This window comes from Pectinophora gossypiella, chromosome 27 (assembly GCF_024362695.1).
Source record: "Pectinophora gossypiella chromosome 27, ilPecGoss1.1, whole genome shotgun sequence".
NCBI classification, from domain to species: Eukaryota; Metazoa; Arthropoda; class Insecta; order Lepidoptera; family Gelechiidae; genus Pectinophora; species Pectinophora gossypiella.
In genome coordinates, this window is record NC_065430.1 from 1,886,194 (window position 1) to 1,902,818 (window position 16,625).

At 41.1% G+C, this 16,625-nt stretch overlaps 1 protein-coding gene across 2 annotated transcripts in view; it reads left to right on the plus strand.

Moving 5' to 3' along the window:
* The window catches only part of LOC126378833 (mannosyl-oligosaccharide glucosidase), a 32,601-nt gene extending 16,491 nt beyond the window's left edge, over positions 1–16,110 (plus strand). Inside the window, exons 8-17 of one of the 2 annotated variants that reach the window (XR_007568147.1) lie at positions 2,061–2,209; positions 2,454–2,626; positions 3,258–3,388; positions 4,432–4,542; positions 5,112–5,200; positions 7,361–7,480; positions 8,237–8,354; positions 8,877–9,067; positions 10,273–14,089; positions 14,333–16,110. Coding sequence is in view for 1 of the 2 variants with exons in the window: in XM_050027264.1 (XP_049883221.1) it covers positions 2,061–2,209; positions 2,454–2,626; positions 3,258–3,388; positions 4,432–4,542; positions 5,112–5,200; positions 7,361–7,480; positions 8,237–8,354; positions 8,877–9,067; positions 10,273–10,409 (1,219 nt within the window). In the remaining variant the exon portion in view is untranslated. Of the gene's footprint in view, positions 1–2,060; positions 2,210–2,453; positions 2,627–3,257; positions 3,389–4,431; positions 4,543–5,111; positions 5,201–7,360; positions 7,481–8,236; positions 8,355–8,876; positions 9,068–10,272 lie in introns of both variants that reach the window. The other variant, XM_050027264.1, reaches the window with a different exon arrangement.
* Positions 16,111–16,625: the final 515 nt, after the last annotated feature.

Sequence of the window (16,625 nt, forward strand, 5' to 3'; positions counted from 1 at the left end):
TTCCGCCATTTTGGTTTTATTTCACCGGGGATTGGATTTGACCAAGATTTAAATAGGTATCGTGAAAACAGAAAAGTTCCAGGTGCGATAGTTTCGCCAGGCTGTAGGGTGTCTCCCTGATGCGGAGCAGCTTTCGAAGATCGAAAAGTATATCCATACTCAACACGATGTTTCGATCACATTCCTCATACATCATTTTTACCTCCGAGGCATTTTCGGGAAAAACGAAAATTTTGTATGGCGGCCATCTTGTTTTTCCACCATTTTGGTTTTATTTCACCGGCGATAAAATTTGACCAAGATTTAAATAGGTTTTGTGAAAAAATTATTGCTCCAGGTTTTATAGTTTTGCCAGACCGTAGGGTGTCTCCCTGATGCGGAGCAGTTTTTCAAGATCGAGCAGTATTGAAATACTCAACATGACGATCCGATCACAATACTATACATCATTTTTACCCCCGAGGCATTTTTAGGAAAAACGAAAAATTTGTATGGCGGCCATCTTGAATTTCCGCCATTTTGATTTTTTTTCACAAGCAATTAAATTTGACCAAGATTTAAATAGGTATCGTGAAAACTAAAAAGTTCCAGGTGCGATAGGTTTGCCAGGCCGTAGGGTGTCTCCCTGATGCGGAGCAGTTTTCCAAAATCTAGAAGTTTTCCCATACTCTCTGGGAGGTCCAGATCACACCCCCATAAACAATTTTTACCCCCGAGACATTTTCTGGAAAAACCAAATTTTGTATGGCGGCCATCTTGATTTTCCGCCATTTTGTTTTTTTTTCACCGGCGATAGGACTTGACCAAGAAATAAATAGGTTTTGTGAAAAAAGAATCGTTCCAGGTGCGATAGTTGCGCCAGGCCGTTGGGTGTCTCCCTGATGCGGAGCAGTTTTCCAAGATCTGGAAGTTTTCCCATACTCACCGGGAGGTCCCGATCACACCCCCCATACATCATTTTCACCCCCCGACACTCCTTCTGGGAGAACAACTATGTCAGTCAGTCAGTCAGTCAGTGGGTTTGTAGCTATATATAATATAACTATATAACTATATATAATATATATAATAATGTCTGAACCTCCGGTACCTTCCGGTGTCTATCAAGCAATGCTTAGAAGGTAGGCTCCTTAACATTTATGATGTCCTGGTACTTGATTCCCGTATTATTTGGAGAATCAAGAAAGTCTTCTAAAAGTCTCTTTTTAGATGTCTGAATCCCTGGTACCTTCCGATGGCTATCAGGCGTGATAGGCGAGTGCCAATGCCTAGAAGGTAAACTTATGATGTCCTGGTACTTGTTTCCGGTATTAGTTGATCTTTGGAGAAACAAGAAACTTTTCTATGAGTCTCCTATTGACGTCTCAAAACTCTGGTACCTTCCGGTGTCTATCAAGCAATGCTTAGAAGGTAAGCTCCTTAACATTTATGATGTCCTGGTACTTGATTCCCGTATTATTTGGAGAATCAAGAAAGTCTTCTAAAAGTTTCTTTTTAGATGTCTGAATCCCTGGCACCTTCCGATGGCTATCAGGCGTGATAGGCGAGTGCCAATACCTAGAAGGTAACAACAACCTCCTTAACACTTATGATGACCTGGTACTTGGTTCCTTTATTAATTAGTCTTTGGAGAAACAAGAAAAGCTTCCAAGAGTCTCCTATTGACGTCTCAAAACTCTGGTACCTTCCGGTGTCTATCAAGCAATGCTTAGAAGGTAAGCTCCTTAACATTTATGATGTCCTGGTACTTGGTTCCTTTATTAATTAGTCTTTGGAGAAACAAGAAACTCTTCTAAGAGTCTCTTATTGATGTCTGAAACCCTGGTACATTCCGGTGACTATCAGGCAACGCCCAGAAGGTCTCCTTCACCCCTTATGTTGTCCGGGTACAATAGTCTCCACGGTCTAGTAGTCAGAGCATTGGGCAGGTCCGGGTTCGATTCCCGATGGGGACACCGTTGAAAATCTGTCCTTTGTTTGGCTAGGCTGAACTAGCTGGTGGTCAACGAGTTGTGTCCTCCACACATCAATTGCCAAGCCAATTCGCCCTTTAATTCCAGATCATTCTTCCCCCGCGGCTTCTTATGGGACGAGGGCTTCCACGGGCTGCTGATAGGGCGGTGGAGCGCGCACATCCAGCTGGACATCGCGGCGCACTGGCTGGACCTCATCAACGTCGAGGGTTGGATCCCGCGCGAGCAGATTCTCGGTGAGTGGGTCACTGACGAATGGGATCACTGACTGGCGGGGTCACTGTCGGGTGGGTTCACTGTCGGATGGGGTCACTGACGTGTGGGTTCACTGACGTGTGGGTTCACTGACGGGTGGAATCACTGACTGGTGGGATCACTGACGGGTTGGTCGTCACGGGGTGGTCAAAGATGGACTTGATGAACCTCATTTCTGGTTAAAGTGAATATGGCAGGTTTGTCAACTGTTCTGGCAATTACCAGGGGCGGAGGCGCTGGCGAGGGTGCCCAAGGAGTTCGTGGTGCAGAGCAACGCGGCCGCCAACCCGCCGATGCTGCTGGTGCAGCTGGCGCGGCTGGTGCGCGCGCGGCCGCAGCTGTTCGAGCCGTACTCGCCGCACCGCGCCACCCTCGACAGGATGTTCACCAGGCTCCAGGTCGGTTATGTGCTCCTGGTACTTAGGACGTACGGCCTCCGTGGTCCAGTGGTTGAGCGTTGTGCTCACGATCCGGAGGTCCCGGGTTCGAAACCCGGTCACAAAAATCACTTTGTAATCCCTAGTTTGGTTATGACATTACAGGCTGATCACCTGATTGTCCAAAAAGTAACATGATTCCGGCTCACGATCTGGAGGTCCGAGTTCGATTCCCGATGAGGACATTATCGAAATCACTTTGTGAGACTGTCCTTTGTTCGGTAAGGACTTTTCAGGCTTGAATCACTTGATTGTCCGAAAAAGTAAGATGATTCCGTGCTTTGGAAGCACGTTAAGCCGTTGGTCCCGGCTATTAGCCGTAAAAACACCTCCACCAACCCGCGGTTGAGCAGCGTGGTGGAGTATGCTCCATACCCCCTCCGGTTGATTGAGGGGAGGCCTGTGCCCAGCAGTGGGACGTATATAGGCTGTTTATGGGAAACGCGGCTTCGTGTTAGTTGGAATCCAGTACAGACATTGAGGTTGTCTCCAGCCATAGAGGCGGCCAATCAGCTCGCGACAACAAACACTTAAGTACCCCGATAGCCTGTGCTCGACGATTTCCATCTTTAATTCCTGTCCGTTCCTCCAGGCCTGGTACCAGTGGTTCCAGTCGTCGCAGAAGGGAGAGGAGCCCACATCGTACCGCTGGCGGGGCCGCGAGGACGACGGCGTGCAGCTGAACCCTAAGAGCTTGAGTTCTGGACTCGATGACTATCCCAGGTATTGACGCTAATTCCTGTAAACACCATCTAATTTTATTTTAAGTTATATCTGTCATTTTCTTATCCGCCGAAAAGGAAAGGGACGGGTAATCGACAAGCATAAAATTTATGGAACACACGTCAATTTTAAGCTCAAATCTAAACAACCGTCTAAAACTTTTACATTGGCCAATAACCCGACAGAATTATGTTGACAGCACACGTCAAACGGTTTGCACACCAGCGAGATACCTTTTTGATTCGTCCGGGTTATTCATTCATTTACTCTCATTCTTCCTAAAATTAAGAGCTGTCAATCATCCGTCCATTTCCTTTTCGGCGGATAAGAAAATGACGGGTACAACTTAAAGTAAAAATAGGAGGTGTCCGCAGGAATCGGGGCCAATTTTCTTTTACCAACGACAATTTGATTTTTGCATACTTACGTGTAAGCTGAAAACACTGGTCCTAAAATTGTAACAACGTCTTATTGTACTGTTTTCTGGCAAATAAACTATTCTCCTTCTATTCTCTTTCATTATAGAAGGAAAAATTGAAGGGAAGAGAGGAAGGGGTAGACCTAGGATAACATTTATGAAACAAATAAAAGAGATGGTGCAGGTACTGTCGTATCGGGAGGTGAAGGTCTCTCCACCGACAAGAGCGCAGCTCTTAAATAGAGAGAGAGATACCATACCTATTATACCATTATTATTGTGGCGCTATTATACCATTGATGAATATTTGAATGATAAATAAACGATGCATGCGATTTACGTCTTCTTGTTATAACTTTTAAATTATAGGCACTTTTAGTCGCTTACTTTTCGTATTTTCTTGTAGTTTTTAATCAGTGCTGTTAATATCACTTTATTAACTTTATTTGATTGTTTTTATTATTATTATTTTATACTGTTCTCGTTCATATTATTTTATTAAGTACGGATATATTGTTATTATTAATTTTTTTTTGTATAATTTTCGACACAATGTAAAAATTGTTCAGAAATAAATAAACTTGAAACTTGAGAGAAACTATTCTATTCTATTTTTTTTTGTCAGAGCGTCGCACCCCTCGTACATAGAGCGGCACGTCGACCTCAGGTGCTGGATGTACGCGGCGGCCGACGCCATGGCGACAATAGCTGATGTCCTACAGCGGGACCCCATCAAGTAAGTGAGGGTCGATGACCGATGAAGAAATAGGTTATTTATTTATTTATTTATTTATTTTTAGGGAAATTTACAGCAAAATTACACAAAATATACACAACTCTAAGAAGCTACATGCCAACAAAAAATTTCCACATATATGAGTCTAAACAGTTAACTACATACTAAAAAACGTAAACCGTTTGTTAACGGGATAAGTCCGATAACATTATAGGTTAGGTTATATAGATACTGAGGAGCTCGGTGTCGCTGCGGTTAACGCGCTCGGTCTGCGATTGTTGAAGTTGAGCAACTTTCGCAAAGGCCGGTCATAGGATGGGTGACCACAAAAAAAAAGTTTTCATCTCGAGCTCCTCCGTGCTTCGGAAGGCACGTTAAGCCGTTGGTCCCGGCTGCATTAGCAGTCGTTAATAGCCATCAATCCGCACTGGGCCCGCGTGATGGTTTAAGGCCCGATCTCCCTATCCATCCATAGGGAAGGCCCGTGCCCCAGCAGTGGGGACGTTAATGGGCCGATGATGATGATGATGACTCTGAGATGATGAAGTCATGTCATATTTTTGTATCAGGTTTGAAGTGCTACGCGACCAGTTGGCAGACGAAGACTTACTCAACGAGCTGCACTGGTCACCCACCACAGAAACTTATGCTGATTATGGTGAGAACATTAGTTACTAGCCTCCTTGGTCCAGTAGTTAACTAACTAACTAACTTAACTAACTAACTTAACTAACTAACTTAACTAACTAACTTAACTAACTAACTTAACTAACTAACTTAACTAACTAACTTAACTAACTAACTTAACTAACTAACTTAACTAACTAACTTAACTAACTAACTTAACTAACTAACTTAACTAACTAACTTAACTAACTAACTTAACTAACTAACTTAACTAACTAACTAACTTAACTAACTAACTTAACTAACTAACTTAACTAACTAACTTAACTAACTAACTTAACTAACTAACTTAACTAACTAACTTAACTAACTAACTTAACTAACTAACTTAACTAACTAACTTAACTAACTAACTTAACTAACTAACTTAACTAACTAACTTAACTAACTAACTTAACTAACTAACTTAACTAACTAACTAACTTAACTAACTAACTTAACTTACTAACTTAACTAACTAACTTAACTAACTAACTAACTCAACTAACTAACTCAACTAACTAACTCAACTAACTAACTCAACTAACTAACTCAACTAACTAACTCAACTAACTAACTCAACTAACTAACTCAACTAACTAACTCAACTAACTAACTCAACTAACTCAACTAACTAACTCAACTAACTAACTCAACTAACTAACTCAACTAACTAACTCAACTAACTAACTCAACTAACTAACTCAACTAACTAACTCAACTAACTAACTCAACTAACTAACTCAACTAACTAACTCAACTAACTAACTCAACTAACTAACTTAACTAACTGACTTAACTAACTAACTAACCACTAGGTAACTTTTTTATTATTATTATTATTTGTATGTCGTTTCCATATCTCGGGCCAATGGAGTCCCGGACTTTTGGAAGGCGTGCGTGGGGTCGAAGCCAACACGTAGAGGCCCCTTAAGACAGTTTAATCTAAATGTTTGCTTCTATGCTGTTCTGGGAGCAAATAAAAAACATAGAACACGTTCAGCTGCTTGTCTTCCCGGGCATGTCGTAAAAACCGACAGAGGGATTGCGTCCTCTAACATGATGGACTAATGTTATGGGCGATAGGCTGATCCCTTATCACCATAAGGTTCATCATATCCATCTTAGGACTTCGTATCAACAGTGGCTGCAAGTTGTCTTTGATTACTTGTGGCTCTGCCCACCCCATTTGGGATTACGGGCGTGAGTTTATGTATGTATGTATGTGTAATCTAAATGTGGTGTGACACCAACCGGCTTATTATTATTAGTTGAGTGTTAGGCTCACGATCCGAAGGTCCCAGGTTCGAATCTTGTGGGGACATAATCACTTTGTGATCCCTACTTTGGTTAGGGCATAGGCTGATCACCTGATTGTCCGAAAGTTAGATGATCCGTGCTTCGAAATGCAATTCATGTTCGAATCATATATGATTATCACGTGCTCAGCGGTGAAGGAAAACATCGTGATGGATCCCACATTCCTGAGAAATGCCTTCGGAGTTATGTGACCTAACCTGTATTGGGCTGGTTTTCTCTTCGGGTTGGAAGGTCAGACAGGCTGTCGCTTCTGTAAAAAACCCGGACCTGTCAAATCTTCAGGTTGGGTAAACGGACCCTGTGAAAACAGGATAACGCTTGATTTAGTTATTAAAGACTTTCGTGGTCCAGTGGTTGAGCGTTGGGCTCACGATCTTTAGGTCCCAGGTTCGAATCCTTGTAGGCATAATCATAAATTTAGTTAGGACATTACAGACTCATCACCCGACTGTCCGAAAGGACTGTCATAAACAGCCTATATACGTCCCACTGCTGGGCTCAGGCCTCCCCTCAATCAACCGGAGGGGGTATGGAGCATACTCCAATGCGGGTTGGTGGAGGTGTTTTTACGGCTAATAGCCGGGACCAACGGCTTAACGTGCCCTCCGAAGCACGGAACCATCTTACTTTTTCGGACAATCAGGTGATTCAAGCCTGAAAAGTCCTTACCAAACAAAGGACAGTCTCACAAAGTGATTTCGACAATATCCCCATCGGGAATCGAACCCGGACCTCCAGATCGTGAGCCTAACGCTCTAACCACTGGACCACGGAGGTTGTTAATGTGCTCCGGCATCTCTCTATAACAAGAACTCTTTCTTTCTTCTGGCAGGACTACATACAGACGCGGTAAGGCTGGTGAGGCAGCCGCCGAAGAACCCAAATGAACCAGCCAAGGTGGTGCGCAGTGTCAGCATGCCCCCAGAGCCGAGGCTCGTCACCTCTGCTTTTGGTAAGTTACACCCGTTATTCTAAGATGTTCACTCGGCGCTTCCTCCGATCGACTATTCCTCCACTCGACTCTTCCTCCACTCGACTCTTCCTCCACTAGACTCTTCCTCCACTAGACTCTTCCTCCACTAGACTCTTCCTCCACTCGACCCTTCCTCCACTCGACCCTTCCTCCACTCGACCCTTCCTCCACTCGACCCTTCCTCCACTCGACCCTTCCTCCACTCGACCCTTCCTCCACTCGACCCTTCTTCCATTCGACTCGTCCTCCACTCGACCCTTCCTCCACTCTACCCTTACTCCACTCGACTCTTCCTCCACTCGACCCTTCCTCCACTCGACCCTTCCTCCACTCGACTCTTCCTCCACTCGACCCTTCCTCCACTCGACCCTTCCTCCACTCGACCCTTCCTCCACTCGACCCTTCCTCCACTCGACCCTTCCTCCACTCGACTATTCCTCCACTCGACTCTTCCTCCACTCGACTCGTCCTCCACTCGACTCGTCCTCCACTCGACTCTTCCTCCATTCGACCCTTCCTCCACTCGACCCTTCCTCCACTTGACTCGGCCTCAGATGAGCATTTTGGTATTTTAAGTTGACATTTAAGTCCTCCTTCCTCCATTTAAGACCTTCGCCCGCCGTGTATCCCCGCTTTTTCCCCAAATTAAAGAGGCTATGCCTCGAGAATGTCTCGTCGGTCGCCGTAAAAACAACCACGACTAAAATCTCAGTCGCTTTAACATGTTGTTTTCAGGCTACGTGTCCCTCTTCCCGGTACTGCTGAAGGTCCTCAAGCCCAGTAGCGAGAAGCTCGGCAAGATATTAGCCACGCTGGACAAACCCGACCTCCTCTGGTCACCGTATGGACTTAGGTAAGGACTCAAACCCGTAAGCCTACCTACAAATACAAGTACAGTTATGAGCAAGTGACTTTATGTACGTATGTATGTAATTCATATATTTTATTTCTTTTCTTTTCTTTTCTTTTCTTTTCTTTTCTTTTCTTTTCTTTTCTTTTCTTTTCTTTTCTTTTCTTTTCTTTTCTTTTCTTTTCTTTTCTTTTTTCTTTTTTCTTTTCTTTTCTTTTCTTTTATTTGGGTCAACAACAGTCATATATCTAATTGTACAATGTATTGTAGGAGGTCTTCAGGTTAGGTAAGCGGACCCTGTGAAAAACGGGATAATGCTAGGGAGATGATTCCGTGCTTCGGAGGGCACTTTAAGCCGTTGGTCCCGGCTATTATCCGTAAAAAAAAACACCTCCACCAACCCACAGTGGAGCAGCGTGGTGGAGTATGCAGCATACCCCCTCCGGTTGATTGAGGGGAGGCCTGTGCCCAGCAGTGGGACGTATATAGGCTGTTTATGTAGGGAGATGGTGGTATAATTTCCAGGTCCCTATCAAAGTCGTCGCCACTTTACATGAAGCGGAACACGAAAGACGACCCGCCATACTGGCGCGGGCAGGTCTGGATAAACATCAACTATCTCGCTCTATCCGCACTGAGACACTACGCCGGCCAGGAGGGGCCGCACGCTGTCAGAGCGGGACAGCTGCACGATAGACTGAGAGAAAATGTTGTCAGTGAGTATCTTGCTAACTTATGTCCTCCTGGTACCTTATTTAACTACATAAGCTTAGAACTATATCCAATAGAGTAGTTTCCAACTATTCAAATCAGTTACTTTTTACTAAAGGTTAAAACACGAAATTACAAAAAGCACACTGTGACGTCATAGAAAAACGTGACAAAATTTCGCACTTATTACTTTTTTCTGTATTAAAAGTCATACAAAAAAGATTAAAAAACGCAAAAAAAAACGCGTATTAAATAGAAAAAAGAGAACGCTTTTTGTCACCTTTAGACCTGGTTTTATTTAGTAATCAGAATTTCGTAATTTCTTTGACCTAGGAAACTGCCTACCATTGGGTATTGGGGCAATTAGAATTGTCTAATAGTCTAGTATTTAATAAAAACGTTTTTTTTTTTTTGTAGCTTATTTGTGAATTTTAATAAAGAAAAATGTAATAATAAGAGGGGGATAATTCAGTTCATCATTCTGAGTAAATATCAAGTGGAAATTTCCATCGTAAAAGTAGATAATTCTTCTTCTTCTTTGCGAGTCGATGGCGATCGAAACTAAATTTTTGCTGACCAATAATTGGCCACGCTTACGGCATTGTCAGTGGCTTCGTAAAGGTCTTTAATAGTGCAGGTGTTAGGGCACTTAGGACAGCACAAAAGGTGAGCCATAGTTTGTGGTGATACTCCACACTCGCAATCATCGCAACCATCAACCAGGTATCCCCACCTGCAGAGATTATCCTTGCAGCGGCCAACCTGTGTCCGGAGCCTGTTTAAAGACTTCCATGTGGGCCACGCTAGGTTGCTTCGCTGTCCAGGCGGGAGACTTTCCGATGGCGCGATAAAAGGGGTGGGAGAACACTTCCGCCGCCAAAGATTTAAGCGGGCTTGGCTAGGTTCAGAATCCAATGGAGCCACCTCTTTAAGGAAGCTGTGACGACTTTTAAGCCTTTGAGGCCAAAGGAAGCCCCATCAGGACCAAACAAAAGTAGAGAATTGATAATAATAAAAAAATACATGAATTTTGCGATGGAAAATTCCGCTTGATATCAACTCAGATTCATCCCCCTAAGTATTCGTTACGGTGTCATTAACACCCTGTATATCTCCTCTACCGAAGGTTGTCTGGAAGAGATCACTTTTCCTTGTGTACCTGTTTGTCTGTGTGTTTGTTCATTCGTTCATGTTTTTTTTTTTTTTTCAGATAATATTCTCAACGAGTACAAGCGCACGGGGTACTTCTGGGAACAGTACTCTGGCGAGGACGGGAAAGGTTCCGGCTGCCGGCCCTTCACGGGGTGGACAGCGCTCGTCACGCTGATAATGGCTGAGGAGTACTGAACTCCTATAGAGCTATGCTCGCCTGGTACTTCCAGTGGCGTGCCGTCCCCGGGAATGTTCCCACAGTGGGAGTGTTCCCAAAGTGGGAGTGTTCCCAAAGTGGGAGTGTTCCCAAAGTGGGAGTGTTCCCAAAGTGGGAGTGTTCCCAAAGTGGGAGTGTTCCCAAAGTGGGAGGGTTCCCAAAGTGGGAGTGTTCCCAAAGTGGGTGTTCCCAAAGTGGTAGTGTTCCCAAAGTGGGAGTGGTCCCAAAGTGGGAATGTTCCCAAAGTGGGAATGTTCTCAAAGTTGTAAAAACTCTTTAATAGTAAGGCTACTTGACTGCTCTTCATTTTCAAATTGTTCTTTCTTGTACTCTGGTCTTATCTTGAATTCTATTATTGATATCACGCGGTCTCTAAGAATTGTGATCTCCTTCTTCTTCTTATCGTGTCGATGGCAAACTAAATTGTATTGTATCTCCTATTAACTTTAAATTCGATGAGATTGTCATGTAATGTTTACTATAGAATTGTTACTAACACGTTGTGGGAGACATTGCACATGCATAGGTCCTTTTTGACCACATCCGCTCATCTTGTTTACTCAGTGTCCTAAAATAAAAGAGTTTTTAAAAAAGGAACATTCTCACTTTGAGTACGTTCCCAAGTACGGCACATTGCTGGGAAGTTAAAATGGCCACATCGAAGCAATTCATCTAAGAAAGCGATATTGCAATTTGACATTTGCGCATATAAAAGTAACTGCGCAATGCACACAAATGTCAAATAGCAATATTCTAAGATGAATTGCTTCGACGTGGCTATTTTAACCCCCCCAGATCTTAAATGGTAGTGCTAGTTTTTATGAGTAATTATCTGATACTTATCTAGATAAGGTTAACAGACAGTTTATCAGCAATTAAAGTAACGAAATTTACCTTAAGTGTAGAAATAATGTGGAGCCTCGTATCCACTTGGCAACAATTCGCAACATTTACGGCAACGTTGCACAACAGCGCGCGACGTTGCCAGCTCAAGCGCGACGTTGCCAGCTCAAGCGCGACGTTGCCAGCTCGAGCGCGACGTTGCCAGCTAGAGCGCGACGTTGCCAGCTCGAGCGCGACGTTGCCAGCTCGAGCGCGACGTTGCCAGCTAGAGCGCGACGTTGCCAGCTCGAGCGCGACGTTGCCAGCTCGAGCGCGACGTTGCCAGCTCGAGCGCAACATGTTGCGCGGCTTGTTGTTTGTTTAGCGAACATCGTTAGTTGAGCATCAATGGGGAATGGATGAAAAAATTAAAAAGTACTTGAATATTTTTCTATGAGTAGGAATAACCCTTTTCATAAAAATGTTTCAGATTTATCGGTTGCGTCAAATTGTTATAAAAAATTAAAACGTTTTTTTCCCGCCATTAGGTCTATAGTAATAGATATTTCTGAATTTGAATTTAAATTGTAGCGGACCCAACTAGTTGGCCACCTAGTTCCAGATGGCGCCACATTCAATAATGCAGACTTCAAGCAGTCGTGAAACGCGATATCGAAGTTTACACAGCCAGACGCATATATACAACTTCCAACATAACACCGTTGGATCGTCGATCCCTAGTCACACTACCAACTTGTGGCTAGCGGGGTACCATGCTCAGTTCGGTACCCCGAAAACATCCTTTGGCGGCAGCACACCTTCGCCTCTAAAAAATATTCAATAAAGCAAGCAACTGTCCCGTTCCCCTTCCCACCAAAAAGCCACTAAAGTTATGTTTATAATATGTCACTGTCAGTTGTCAATGAGCCTTTTTTTAAGTGACAGCCTATGGACATCTTTCATACAGAGTTACAGACGTAGTAACAGGCCTAATGACGGGAAAAAACATTTTATTTTTGTATGACGATTCGACGTAACTGAAAAATCTGAAACATTATTATGTTCATGAAAAAAGTTATTCCTACACATAGAGAAATATTCAAATACTTTTAATTTTTTCATCCATTTTTCATTGTTGTTGAGTGGAGATGTAACGCGCAAAAACACTAGATCTATAGTATAGCGACATGTTGTCGACGACAGACGTGTATTAGATGCGCAGACAGACAGCGTTGTTAAACAAAAATTCCGCGCTAAAATGTTGCGCAAAATGTTGAAACGCGGACTAATACTTACACGCAACAAAGCTCAATTGTTCAAATATATGTAAATATTACAATTATTTTGTAGATTTTACTTTTCACATATGGGCTGTGGTCTATATATTTAGTAGAAAACTTAATGAACAGGGTGTTAGTGACATTATAACGAAAATTTTGACGGATGATTCACACCATGATTCTGAGTTGACATCAAGTGGAATTTTCCGTCGCAAAATTAGATTTGAAAAAATCATGAATTGAAAAAAACCACTTGATGTCAACTCGGAATCATGGTCAGAATCATCCCCCTCAGTATTCGTTACGATGTCACTAACACCCTGTATGATAATGTAATATAGTGTTAGAGTGCTCGCCATTAGAGGGTTTTAATTTAATTTATTATTATTTAACGCCATCTATATTCTTTGGTTGGTTTGGACACGTAGAGCGGATGAAGGATAATAGAATTGCAAAAGCGGTATATAAAGCGAAAGTTGATGGAAGGGCTGGCAGAGGAAGACCGAGAAGGACTTACGATGACCAAATTGGAGATGTCCTTAGAAAAGGTTCAATACGATCTACTCTGAACCGGCGTGCGTGTATGAAGCGATTGATGAATGTGGAGGAAGCAAGAGAAGTGTGTCAGGATCGAAGCAAATGGAATTCTATAGTCTCTGCTTACCCCGGTGGGAAATAGGCGTGAGTTTATGTATGTATGTATGTATGTATATTCTTTGGTGAACAAAGCCTGGAAAGTCCATCATTCGGTTTATTTTAATGTATTTTTTAAAGGGTTTTACGCGTAGCCTTTTAAGCCTCTCATTTTTTTTATTATAAAATCCGACATTATCTAATAGTTCATTGAAAAAAATGGCCCGAAGGTCTATGTAACCAGGCCAGAAAATTCCAAAAAAAAATCCATTGATAAAAATGTCCTTCTCAAGGACCAAGTGAGCATTTTCAAAAATAAGTGTACCTCCCATTTTCACGTTGTCCCTTGTGTTTGAAGTCTAATAACTAGTAAAATTTACTTCTAGCTAATTATTTTAATTATTGAGATACATTAAATATATTCTAAACTAATTAAATTCTAACAAAATCTTCATGGTTATGAGGAATTATTTAAATAAAATGTAAATTTTTATCACTAAGTACTAGATTTTGCCGTGTCCCCCACTCAAACTGATAAATGTTTGAAGAGATTCTTAAAACTTTTTGTACTAGGGTATCATTTGATGTTTGGTATTGGTTGAAGTTTTCTAAAGGTTCTCTCATTTCCAGTAGTTTATAATTTAAATCTTGTGCTTATTTAAATATAGTTCAATTTTTTCAAAAGTCTTAAAAAGTGTACCGACCGGACATGTCGGGTTTGTCACGACTAAAACTGCCTATTGAAATTATTTACGGTAGCTATTTTCGTTTTAAAATGGCAAAATTATCCTTAATTTACTGGTCGCCATTTAAAAAAAGACTAGTGACAAAATATATTTCGTGACGCGAGACGTGTTTTCTGGTATTCCACGGCCGTCAAAATTTTATCTGTCGGGTTTGAGACGATATAAAATCAGATTCAGGTGAGTTTTATTTTATTAATTTATTCAGAAGATGAACTATATTATAATGCAAAATTATTTACATTTGGTGACAAGACTAGGTATTTTTTTTCCTTTTAAATATCGGTTTGAATACAAAATGGGAACAGAGCGTCACGTCAGTTTAGCGACATTTTTCCCTGTGACCTACAGGCTGACTAGTAAAGTCGCAAAACCGACACTATAAAGCTGAGACTACATACTGAAAAGGTTTAAATTTTTTAGGCTTAACAATGCCACTAACTAGTGCAGAACGGTCTCGGAGATATAGAGAAAAAATTAAAAAAGAAAATCCCGAGAAATTAAACGCCCAAAGGTTAAAAAATTTACAAAGAATAAAATCGAAGAAGAAAAAAATATCTGAAATGAATGAAGAAGAAGCTGAAAAAAGAAGACAAGTTTGTTATTTGTTAAACTAAGTAATCTTGATTTTCAAAAAGACTGTTCCCATTAAGAATTGATAATTATTTGGCTAAAAACTTAAAATTTGTGTAAGTATATCTTTTATTTTATTCACTTACATTTTTGGGTTCGGTTTTCTCCTGTGTGAGCCCACCCTTAGAAAAATTCGTATGTCAGTTTTGCGATAGTCCCTCATTTTGCGACAAAGAAATTCTTAGATTTTTCTAATTTTCAATATGGAGAGTTGCTAATAATTTCTATTATTTATTAAAATGATTTTAATATTCGGTATCACAATAATTACTTTGTTTATTAAACTAATATTCGAAATTAAATCGTAAATATAATGGTTGCCTTGGTATCAGCTGTGACAAAACCGAACGAAAAACTAGCATATTTCGTGTTTTATAGATTTTATGACTATGTATATATTTTTTTCATAAAATATCTTTGGTAATCTTCATAACACAACTAAAATCATATTTACATCTTTCTTATAGTTACAGACCAATTATTTTTTAAGATAGTCGCAAAACTGACATTTTTTTCGCCCGTCGCCCTATAATTTAATAATTTTTCGTAAAAAAGATTAATCTGTTAACAACTTCACATAATTTCATAAACTATCGCGTATCTTAATAATATCTAAATCAAAATATCTCCAACAATGTCATATTTTTAATTATAGCTAAAATTCAGACGTGGTACACTTAATTTTGAAAACGCTCAAGTATTGTCCTTCTAAGTGGTGGGTTGCCTTAATAATTCTAATGTTGCTAGCGTTAAATTCCCTATTTCTAGGTTGTGTATTTAGTGTCAATAAATTTAAACATCTCTATAGCGTTATCATGTTTTCACAGGGTCCGCTTACCTAACCTGAACTAGTAACCAGGACCAACGGCTTCTTATGAAGCACGGATCATCTTATTTCGGACAATCGGGTGATCGAATGTCCTATCCAAATTTATGATTATGCCCACAAGGATTCGAACCTGGGATCTAAAGATCGTGAGCCCAACACTCAACCACTGAACCACGAAAGTCGTTAATAACTAAATCAAGCGTTATCCCGTTTTCACAGGATCCGCTTACCTAGCCTGAAGTTTTGACAGGTCCGCTTTTTTACAGAAGCGACTGTCTGTCTAACTTTCTAACCCGCGAAGGGAAAACCAGCCCAATACAGGTAGGTCAGGTAGGTAGGTAGGTCACATACCTCCGAAAAGCATTCCTCGGGAGTGTGGGTTTCCGGCGCAAAAGTATGGAATTTAAATTTTTTAAAAAAGTAACATTTTAATGATCTTTGCGACGGAAATTTCACTTGATATTAGCTCAGAATCAAGGTTTGAAGCATCCCCCTCAGGTTTCGTCGCTGTATAGGCTATTTGTGTATGTTTTTATCTATGTAGTTATATATCAAACAACTGTTGAGCATTTATTTATAATAATTAACTTAATACAATGTACATAAACAATAGTTATATTCCAGTACAGACTTTATTTTAAGTTATACCTGTCACTTTCTTATCCGCCAAAAAGGAAAGGGACGGATCTGCAGGAATCATGGCCAATTTCTTGTTAATAAAATGACAATTGAAATATTAGTCGTAGTTTTATTTTCATAATAATTAACCTAATTTTGCGCAGCGTGATGTAATATTAACATTTCTTGTCTCTTTCGTACCAACTACTAAGATGTATATATACCGTTAGTGCAAAAAGGACATATCTTTCGTCTCTTTCGCACTATATGCGATGAACTATCTCTTCTGTCGTGTGGGTTGTGAGGTCTGCCAACCTCATCAACAGAAGGCCCTAGCAAAATATATAGGTGGTGTGAGACCTCAAAATGGCGCCTCTCAGCCCCTCAAAATACAAAATAATTGGCCGCAATCTAACCCGATGAAGTTAGTTTGCGGCAAAGGTGAACCAGTCTTGTTTGATTTTGGCGTTTTCTTGACGATGCAGTGTATGTGGATGGATCATGCATGATACTTTCTATCATATTATGATACACATATTTGAAACTAGATGTCGCTACTGTAAAATAAGTAACCAAAATTTATCTACAACTGCATTCAAACTTTATCCGATAGATAGCGTTTGGTTTGTTATTTTG